Source organism: Leptosomus discolor, chromosome 21, assembly GCF_034619465.1.
Source record: "Leptosomus discolor isolate bLepDis1 chromosome 21, bLepDis1.hap2, whole genome shotgun sequence".
Classification (NCBI taxonomy): domain Eukaryota; kingdom Metazoa; phylum Chordata; class Aves; order Leptosomiformes; family Leptosomidae; genus Leptosomus; species Leptosomus discolor.
The window spans coordinates 6,421,101-6,431,880 of record NC_141411.1 but is presented as its reverse complement, the minus strand read 5'-3'; the positions used below and the strand labels follow the sequence as shown (position 1 = coordinate 6,431,880).

The 10,780-nt window shown below is 57.4% G+C and overlaps 1 protein-coding gene across 1 annotated transcript in view; it reads left to right on the top strand.

Annotated features, from left to right (window-relative positions):
* The first annotated feature begins 214 nt into the window (after positions 1 to 214).
* Positions 215 to 10,780, top strand: part of PPFIA4 (PPFI scaffold protein A4) — a 31,876-nt gene continuing 21,310 nt past the window's right edge. The window contains exons 1-4 of the mRNA XM_086476632.1: positions 215 to 451; positions 9,543 to 9,644; positions 9,771 to 9,935; positions 10,551 to 10,625. Coding sequence (XP_086332758.1) covers positions 215 to 451; positions 9,543 to 9,644; positions 9,771 to 9,935; positions 10,551 to 10,625 — 579 coding nt within the window. The remainder of the gene's footprint in view (positions 452 to 9,542; positions 9,645 to 9,770; positions 9,936 to 10,550; positions 10,626 to 10,780) is intronic.

Below are 10,780 nucleotides of genomic sequence, written 5' to 3'. Positions count from 1 at the left end.
CCCTCCATCCCTGCCAGAGTGATGCCAGCTTCTGCTTAGCACCCAAGAAGAAGGGATGGGGGATCCCCCCCACCTTCACCGCCCCACTGCCCCCTCCCGTGCTGGCTCCCCTGACTTGCGGGAGTGATGTGATCGGGGCCCCGCAGCTCAACAGCACCCACCGCCCACCCCACCGGCCGCCTTCAGGACTCTCGCCCACCCGTCACACCCCACCATGATGTGCGAGGTGATGCCCACGATCAGCGAGGGGGACCCTCTGGGTCCCCCACAGGGCTCCGAGGCGGACGCCGACTTCGAGCAGCTGATGGTGAACATGCTGGATGAGAGGGACAAGCTGCTGGACACCCTGCGGGAGACGCGCGAGACGCTGTCTGTCACCCAGAGCCGCTTGCAGGAGACCCTACGGGAGCGTGACCAGCTCCAGAGGCAGCTCAACTCAGCGCTCCCACAGGTAAGGATCTGGCCTTGGAATGAGCAGGAGCCTTCATTGAGGCATACGAGGGCAATTGGCTGCTTGGATGTGATTTTTAGCTCATGCCTTTAGGCAGGTCGACCTGGTGGGATAGCAGTGATGCCGCCGGGTGTGTTGCACCTCACGCCAATAGTAAAACCTGTAGGTTCTCCCAGGCCAAGCCTCAATGAGCTCAGGCATCTCCCCTTCTCCTCTTTACCCCTTGTTGGTCTGTGAGTCCATGCGGGGAGGTGTGGGACTGCAATCCCTGCTGTTGCATGGGGGAATGGGTATGGAGAAGGGGCAAAACCTCCCCAAGGACACCCCGGGGTGACAGTGAGGCAGACAGAGCCTGTGCTCGCCCCTTGGGGAACAGCACTTGGGGAGCAAACAGCACATTTCAGGTATCGGATCTGGCTTGCTGCCTCCAGCCAGCTGCTTGGGATGTTGGGAGGTCCTCGGTTTCGTGCGTCCACACTGGTACTTACAGAGTCCGGATGGGGACATTAACCACATTAACCTTTCCCCACTGCTGGAAGGAAGCCCCCACTCCCTGCCCCTTTCCTCGCCAGGAGGGCTCTTTTCTGTCAGCCCCGTTGCCTGGTGGGGTGATGGGACTTTCTTTGTCTCGATCTTGGTCCTGAGAGGGGACGCTAGAGGCAGAGCTAGTTGCAGAGTTGGGACTGGGGTATCTCAATGGGCCCGTTTGTTCCCTGAGCTGGAGCAGATGGGCAACGGGCAGGGAAGTTTTGTTGTGGTTTGAGCCTACTCAGCTGGCTCCAGAAGCACCACAGGCTGCTTGCTCACCCCTACCCTGTCCCTTGAGGGATGGGAAGGAGAAAATAACAACCAAGAGGCTTGAGGGTCGAGACAGGACAGGGAGGGCTCACTCACCAGTTACGATCATGGGCAAAAGACAGACTCAACTTGGGGATAACAACGCACATTTAATACAAAACAACCACCACCATCAAGGATAATGAGAGATACAACCATGCCTTAAATACAACACACCTTACCCCCCACGCCTCTGGTCTTTCTGGGCTCAGCTCAGCAGCACAGGGGGCAGAGAATGGGGGTTACAGTCAGTCCGGCACAAGGTGTCTCCACTGCTCCTCCATCCTCAGAGAGAGAGGTCCTCGCAGCCCTCCCCTGCCCCACCGTGGGGTCCCTCTCACGGTAGACACTCTTCCACCAACTGCCCCAACGTGAGTCCTTCCCATGGGGTTGCAGCTCCCCACAAACTGCCCCAGCACAGGTCCCTCCTGGGGCTGCCACCCTTCCAGCCACGGGCTGCTCCAGTTTGGGTGGAGTCGTGGTCTGCTCTGGGCCCGGTCCCTGCTCCTCTGGGCTGGGGTCCTCCATGGGCTTCAGGGCAACTTCTGGGCCACCACTGGTCTCCAGGGGCTGCAGGGGCTCAGACACCACTCCACCGTGGGCTGTAGGGGAACCTTTGCACCAGCACAGCTCCCCCTCCCATTCCTCCCTGCTCTGGGTGTCCCCATGGTTGTCTTTGTCTCTCCCCCATCCCTCTTCGCTCACCAACATAAATGTCAAACAAAGAGTCAGCAATCAACCGCTTCTTTCACTCTTAAATAGTTATTTGCAGAGGCACCATTGGTCTGGCCTTGCCCACAGGCGGGTCTGAAGTTGGAGCCGCTTACAGAAGCCACCTCTGTAGCACCCTCCCCCACTACCAAAACCACGCCAAAACCTCACAGACACCAAACCACCGCAGGCTGCCAGAGGTCTGTGCTCAGTGAGCAGCCCAGGGCACGGGGAAATCAGGGCTTGCTGTGGCTCTACTGGGGTTTCTGGTGTTGCTCTGCTCCCAGCTCCTCCACCTGCAGGACCTACTCCAGGTACTCTGGAGACCTGGACTTGAGCTTGGCCACCACAAAGAAAGAAGCTCAGGTCAGAAGAGGATGAGGTGGATCAGTGTCACAGGGCTGTGCAGGATGGAGCTGAGCTGCCCGCTTTCCCTGTGGGGTCTTGTGGGGCAGCACACAGTGTGCCAGGGCCCAGACGTGGGGGAAGCAGGATTTTGGGGGCTTTTACACCACTGCATTGAGGGTGTGATGTCGGGAGGAGCCCAGCAGCCAGGGGAAGCAGGAGACTTCGAGCGTTTATATCCATTCTGACTGTGCCGGTGCTGAGATGTCAGGTGCTCCTTCCCTGGGTGCTGCGGTTTGGGGCACCCTAGAGAGATGGGAGATGACTGATGGAACAAAACTGGTGGCACAAGCCAGGACAGAACTTGGGCTGGTGGCTGGCCAGCTCTTGACTGGCTTGGCTCCTCTGCTCTGGAGGGGGAACAGCAGTTCGGGAGGAAGGCAGGCCATGGAGCTGGGCTGGTCCTGACTCTGCCCAAGCTGCTGGAAGCAAAAAACCCAACAGTGCTTCCCTGGGAGCTCCTGGGGTCCCTGTGGATGAGATGTGCTGAGATGTACCCAAGCGTTGGGTGCAGGCAGGGCCACCACCACCTCCCGTATGCCGGGGGCTCATGTCCCCTCTGCTCGCGCCTCCTCTGCCAGCGTGTGCCGGCGAGAGCAAGCCAGGTCACCCTGAGCGCGCACTGCCCGCCCCGCTGCAGCCGCCTCGGATTAAGGGACCGCGCGGATTTATTCTCCGCTCCTGCTCCAATAAAGGGTCCTCGGAGCCTCGGCACGGGCGGCGTGCGGACGGAGCAAACTGGGTCAGTGCAAAGGGACCCGGTGGCGGTGCTGCACCCACGAGCCCAGTGGGCGCCCCGCTCCAGCCAGGGCTACCCCCTGGCTCCCTGCACCGCGGCGAGGGATGTGATTAGGGTGGGCGGCAGATGGGGAATTTTCCCGAGCTCCCGCTGCCTCCCACTGCCCTGCCTGTCCCTGAGCGGGCAGGGGGGCTCTGCACCCGGGCATGGCAGCCCCCGGTGCCCACCGTGCCACTCGCCCTCAGGGCTGCACCGGCCGGAGATGAGGGCTCGGCATGAACGCGGGGAGCAAACCCAAAGGCGCTCACCTGCCCAATGGGACTAATCCCAGCATGTGCATGTACCAGGTAAGCAGGACGTGGCGGGTCTTTTCCCCAGGGCACTGCGTGGGGGCATTCCACGGGCCTTTCCCATCCTCTTCCTCCTTCCCTCTGAGCCCTTTTTCCCAGGAGCTCACTGCAACGTGTCTGCCCCATTGGGATGAGTTTTGAGCTGGATTGTTTGAAGAAACCCTGGTTTTTGGGGCGGGGTTGGGCACCCAGGCTCATCGGTGGCCACCCATGAGGCTGACAGCCCTTCCCCAGTGTGACCGAAGAGCCAAGCTCTGGCTGTGCAGAGGACGTGTTGCCTGGGGAGGTTGGAGTGGATGGTGGCCGGGGGATGTGGCACTCTGCGTGCTATCGGGGCTCAGCGGCAGCTGGATGCGGCTGTGTCGGCACGGGATCCAGAGTGCTCACAGAGTCATCGATGGGGCAGGCAGGGAACGTGTGTCTGGCGCAGAACTATGCACGGGCTAGGCAGGGGATGTGCTTGTCCAGAGCAACCCCTGCATGGGGCAGGCAGGGATGCTCCAGGGATGCTCCTGCGTGTAGCTTCCATTCCCCTTTGCCTGTGTGGGGCTTGGTTGCCACACGGCCAAGCGACCCCCGCCTAATCCATGGGGGCATCCCTCAGCTCCCAAAAGGCAGAACTCCAGGGTGATTTCCCAGGGAGACTAAGCTGCCTTAATGCTTCTTACATGATTTATTTATTCATGTGGGAATGTTGAATGCGACTTAATCGGACTGAAAGCTCTCGGCTCCAATCCCTCTGCCCTCCCTGCTTGTGCAGGGGGCATGTGGCCGAGGACCAAGCCCTCTTGGGGGTCTGAGCGCTCTCAGTAGCCCCCCCTGGGACCCCGGCACAGCTGCAAGCTACCTCCTGCCTGGCTGCTCAGCTCAGCTCCCTCCGTGCTCTCCCGGGTGTAGGTGTCACCCAGGTACGCGACATGCAGGGCTCCAGGTGTATCCAGATGTGTTCCCAGAGTGGGGTCCTGTGTGGGATGGCACTTCTTGTTGATGCTTCATCCCTGGAAGTGTTCAAAACCAGGTTGGATGGAGCTTGGGCAACCTGGTCTAGTGGGAGCTGTCCCTGCTCATGGCAGGGGGTTGGAACTAGATGATCTTTGAGGTCCCTTCCAACCCAAACCATTCTGTGATTCTATGATTCTCCTTGCTCTGGCAGGGCTTGGGGGTCTGGCAGGAGTCCCTGTCCCCAGCTCTGTCAGGAGGACAGGCTGCTGTGCTGAGGGCTACCAACGGCCATGAAAACCTCCCAAAGTTCCTTCTTCCAGGTCCTGCTCTGCTGCACATTCGCTGCTTCTTTGGGCTGCCTGGGGAGCTGAGAGCTAGGCTTTTTGGAGTGGGCAGACTCCCTAAGACCCCCTGAGCTCCCTGGAGGTCCCCAAGGAGCTGGGAAACATCCTAACATCAAATGACCACTTCAAATTCCTACTGTTTTACCTAAAAATATATCTAAAATTCACACTTGCAAAAAACAGCGCAAAAATGGGAACCTCAGCAGCTCCAAGCAGGGGGGGAAACACCCAGTGGGTGTGACCTTTAAAGCATCTCAAGGTTTTGGGGAAGAATGCAGGGATCTGGTGGCTCAGCATTGAACTGTTGGAGCTGGTCGTGCTTCCACAAGACCAGGGTGCTGAGATAATGGATTCCTGCTTAATTGACTGAACGGTGCTCCTTCTCAAGCGATCCTGGGTGGAAGTACCCATTGTGTCTGCACGTTGAGAGAGAAGGACACCAGTTCCCCATGGATGGTCCTCACAGAGTTGTGGTGCTGTGGCCGAGAGGTCCAGAATGTGCCACCACATTGCCCGGCACTGAGGGTGGGTGATGGTCGAAGCCCTGGGTTTACCCAGCAGGATTTAATCACTGTAATCCCGTGCTACACTCTGCTGGGGTTGTGTTTATCCCCTCGACTGTGACTTGGGTCTTTCTTGTAATTCTGCGCCGCTCCTGGGACAGCAGGGAGAAACTGGGGTGATGGGTCTGCCAACTCCCAGCGTGGACAGACGGACAGATGGGGCTCCATCCCTCGCATGCCGCCTCAGTAGTGCTGATATCTCCGGGTGGGCATCCTTCCCACATCACCCTCCGTTACACGCCTGGTCTGTCAAGAGCAATCACTCCAATTAGGGGCTTTGAAATGCCATTAATCCTGCAGCTGGAGCCAGTTCGTTTCTGAGGCTCGGGTGCATTGGAGCAGCGGCCGCATTTCTGCAACAAATGAGGGAATTTTGCTCGCTTTAGTGCAATCTCGCTGCGTCCCTCTGTGCTGCAGATGGTGCAGGGGAAGGCCAGAAGATGGCTCTGGGCTGAGGACTTTTGCCTTTCAGCTTTTTCATGCTACGAGCCTTCTTCCCCTGAGCTTCCTAAACCTCTCCTCGCTTTCCCAGCTGTCTCCGTGCAGCTGGTTTCTGGCCTCCCTTCAGCTCTTCCCTGTGCCTTCCCCATTGATGCAGCCAAGGGGGAAGACCCTGAACCCCAAACGTGTCTGGTGCTGACTGAAGATCTGAGCCCAGAGCCACAATGCCCCATTTCAATACCTTGTGGGGTGCTCTGGGTCTCCCTCCCTGCTCTGATGGTGAAAATAGCATCCGTCCACCCTGCTCCCTCCTGCCCCGGGGCCTGGAGCTGAGCCCAGCCAGTTGAACTTTGGGTGGTTTGGTTTTAATCCAAATTAGCCACTTCCCAGGCTTCTGGGCTTCCCGCAGGGCTCCCAAGGATTCCCAGGGCTGTGTCTCATCATCCGTCCTTTGATTGAAGATCAGGCACCTCTCCTTCACTTTCTAATCCATTTATAGGTGTCCTGCTTAGTTTGAGAGCTTATTGGAACTGGGGTCAGGCGCCTCTGCATCTCGTGGAAGGCTCCTGACCATGACCAGGGCAGAGGAAAATCACCCAGATCCTCTTTATCACCACTTCGCTGGGACTTAGGGCAATGGCATACCTGCGGATGGGGGTGAAAGCTGCTCTCTACAGTGTGACACTGCATCTGGGAGCTGGGGGCAGCTTGTGCTCATGGTCCCCAAGCTTGCCTGGTGCCTGCCAGTGGCCCAGAAGCAAGGTGGCAGTACTAGGGCAGACGACTGGCACTGCCAGGGCTGATGGAGGTAGCTGAGGTGGGTGCTGGAGTGATTTATTCCTATTTTTTTATTCCCCAGGCATCAAAATCAGGCTTACAGTTGCCCCCAGCCCTGTGTACTCAGCTAACCTTTACTGTTGTCCTGCCTCACTGCAGGGGTGTTGCTACTTTTGGTGGTAAATGCTCCCTTTTGCAGCCTTTCCCCAAGGAAGGACAGTTATCATGGTCTCTTTTATTTGTGATGGGGTGCTGCAGGCCTGGCAGCTCTGTATGGGGCACACAGCACAGGATCCAGCCAGCCATTCCTGGTGGGGTGGAGGGCTCCAAAAGGAGCAACCCCGAGTGGGATAGGGTTGGGCAGGAGGTTTGTGCTGTGCCCAGGAGCGGAGCCACCACCAGGCTTTGACCCGCTGACCCGTGGATTGCATCAGGCTGGCTGGCATGGGGGCTGCCTGCCTCTCTCCAGCGGATTTTCTCTCTTTTAATCTCCTTGCTTTTCGGGATGAAAGCCTGATTGCGGGTGCAATCTGTACAGCTTGGCCAGCCCGGGCGGGCTGTGCAGGTAGCATGGGGTGAGGAGGGCTGAGCGCTGGCGCTCGCTGTCCCCAGTGTGGCATCCCTCTTCCCTTGCTGCCTCCAACGCCTTGTCCCGTCTGTCCCACGCTGCACGTAGCCCTGTTCACGCCAGCAGGGAGAGCAACCACATCCGCAGCCCTGGTTTCCCCTGCCTGCCGTGGGGCAGAGCAAGAGGTTTCCACCCTTTGTAGATCTGGGGGCTTTGGTTCCGCAGGGTCCCTGCCCCAGTGCTGGGAGTGAGTCCACAGCCAGCGTGTCACCCGCTGTTGTAGCTTGGGCTGCTGAAAGACATTCCTGGGGCCATCATGGCTGTGAGGATGCTTTTGCTGAGCTCCTTAAGCCTTGCTGCCCGTCTCTTGGCGTATTGAGGGACTGAGGGCGTGACATATCCCTGAATCTGAAGCAGCCAGGTGTGCACAGGCACCTAATCTGGCATGTCTCACTGCCACTCTCGCCCCGTTTCTGCTCACCGGCGTTCCCAGCTCCAATATAATCTGTGGGGATGCTCGCGAGCTGCTCGCTCTTGCGCGCAGCACTTGCATAACCCAGCAGCGCGCACGCACATGCGTGTGCTGCTGGGCTGTGCCGAGCCCTAATCCCCGCCGGCTGGGAGCGCACGGCTCCGGGAAAGGCTTGGCCAGTGCAGGGGTTCACTGCATGTTGGGGGTCTGTGGGATGATCCAAGAGCAAGTGTGGGAAGGTGTCTGAGCACGGCAGAGGCTGGTGACAGAGATTTGGGGTGCTGTGACCGATTTGGGGGACAACTGATGGGGACAGGGATGACCCCAGGGCTGGAGTGGTCCCTGGGGAAGCAATGGGGCAGGGATGGGTCTAGAAAGGAGCCAGGGGGACTCAGGCCCTGGCGTGATGCTGGAGCAAGGATGTCAGGTGACAGCAGCTCTGAGACATGGTGATGGGCAGAAAAGCAGCTATTTATAGGGATGAAGACTGCCTTCAGCCACTGCGATTGCTCTTTCCCTTCCTGCACATTGCAGTGTACTCAGGTCCTATCCCACTGTGGGGTCTCTGTAGCACCAGTGACATCACTGTCCCCACCAACCCCAGGCTAAAATCCACACCAGTGTGAGCAGTTTTGAGTGGGAAAGGAGAGGGAAAATCTAGCTGGGACAAACAGAGATTAGAAAGCTTTTGATTTCTTGGAGGAACGTCAGCTGTTGCAAGAGGTTTCGCTTGGAGCTGAGCAGAGCATTTGATTCAACCTAAGCCTCAACGTTTCACTTCAGTTTGAAGGGTTTTTATTTGTTTAACTTGAAAATTAAAGTGAAAGAGAATTTCATGCTGTAAAACGGCTCTCAGCCCCCAGTCGAAATTTGATTTGTTAATGCTCAGTCAAATCCTTCTCAGCTTCTTCTGAAACCCTTTTCCTTTTTAAGTTCTTCTCAACACTGTGAAACTGGTGTAAATTCATGAAGTGTTTCTGCATTTGCATTTTTCACCCCAAAAAATCCCAGCTGCAAAATGTCGCTGAGTCCTGGCACCACTTGGCGGCTGAAAAAGCAACTGGGAGCAACGGGAGAGTGTTCCTGGGCTAACCCAGGTGCTTGGTTTTCATTTTTTAAGGGAAACCAGACTCTCCTGCATCCAGACCAAGTTTCATTTCCCATCTGACGCAGTCACAAGTGTGATTGCTCTGTTTCTGAGGAGCCCATCATATCCCAAAGGAAGTGCTGGTTTTGCAGCTCGACTTTGGCATTGCTCTGTGCACGGCTCTTCCTTGCTGGCTGTCATCTCCCTGGAGGGAGCGGTGACTGGAGCAAGAACTGGTGGCACCTGCCACATCTCCTGCTGTGCCCCATCTCTTTCAGCTGGGATTCGGGGCTTGGGGGTGCCCTGTAAGATGCTTGATGGGGCCCGACACGCTGGACTGGTGCAGATCTCGCTCTTTCCTTTGGGAGGAGATTTTGGATGCTGCCAGGTCCTGAGGCTGAGGGCCAGGGGACTCATCCTGGCTGGCTGTGACTTTGCGGTGAGTTTTAGCCTGATGGAGTGCTCCTAGGTGGGTGCTCTGCTGGGTTGCATCAAGGGGACAGTGGGGATGGGAGCATGCTGGTGGCCTTGACTGGGGTGCTTTAAATGCCACCAATTGCCTCCGAAGCTGTAGAGCAGTTTCTTGTGTCACTGGACGTCAAACCAAATGGATAAATATTGGGATGCTGTGTTCTCCCTTGTCCAAGGCACTTAGGGAAGGCAGGAATAGATCGCCTCCCAGCCTGGCTGTGCTTCTCCACCAATTTCTCAATGTTCCCCTTGGTGTCGCCATCTCTCACTGGTTGGGTTCAGATGGGAAATGCTCTGTGCTAGAGGTCCTGGCAGTGGGGCTGGGACACTGGCTCCATCTCCATCCCGCTCTCCCTGCTCACGGCAGTGCCCTGATTTCTGCAGGAGTTTGCAACGCTGACACGGGAGCTCAGTGCGTGCCGGGAGCAGCTCCTGGAGAGGGAAGAGGAGATCTCGGAGCTGAAAGCCGAACGCAATAATACCCGGGTAAGCGTATAAAACCTGCTGTCTGGCTTTCCGTCCTCAGAAATGTAGGACACCGCAGGCTGCTGGGCCGATATCGGCATTGACAGCCCCCGAGGTGGTGAGAGCCTCACGCTTGCCCTCTTGCAGCTCTTGCTGGAGCACCTGGAGTGCCTGGTGTCGAGGCATGAGCGGTCCCTGAGGATGACCGTGGTCAAGCGTCAGGCCCAGTCGCCGTCCGGGGTTTCCAGTGAGGTCGAGGTGCTCAAGGCTCTCAAGTCACTCTTTGAGCATCACAAGGCGCTAGATGAAAAGGTGAGACAGGCTGCTGGAACTTCTCCTGGCTCGCTCTGTGAGCATCCCCTGCTCAGAGCTGACCTTCTCCCAACCCTCTTCCTCCCTCCCGCTCGATGCCATTTTTTGTTGTTAAGCTGGGGGGTGACATGGGGTCTCTCAGGAGGAAGGTCTTGGATATCCAAAAGCTGCAGCAGCACCCTCATTTTAGGAGCTGGTGGGGCTGCTGAGTGGATGCTGTGCATTTGAGGCTGTTGGGGAAGGAGAACTTGCTTCCCCAGGTCACTCACGTGGTGGTGGCGAGAGCTAGCATTTGGCACCCTGGTTCAGTCTTTGCATTATGATTCGTATTATTCCTCCTGATTCATTTGCCTCAAGCATCTCCTTCCTCTGCTAAAAGATGTCTTCAAAGTTGTCCTGGCCGTAGGTCTCCAAGAGTCAGCTTGGCCCAGGCTGTTCCTCTCCAACATTTTTTTGCTCTCCCAGGTGATGGGCTGGGGCATCCCTGTGCCTGTGCCCTGGATGTGAATCCACCTGAGCCTGGGCCAGACAAAAGGGGCTGGGAGCTTGCCTAGATCCTGGGCACCCTCCTCACGGATAAATAATGGCCTTTCCTGTTGTCTTACACTGCTGCAGGTCAGGGAACGCTTACGAGCAGCCTTAGAGCGAGTGGCAACCTTGGAGGAGCAGCTCGTGGATGCCCATCGGCAGGTAAGAGGTATTTGGGCAGCCCTTGCTGGGGCGCCCGCTGGCCTGGGGCTGCTCCATGTTACATTTGTGAATTCATGTTGGAGTTGCTGAAATACCACCCTCAAATGATCATGCCGATCAGAGAAATGGTGTTGGGGCATTTTTCATTTAAAGCT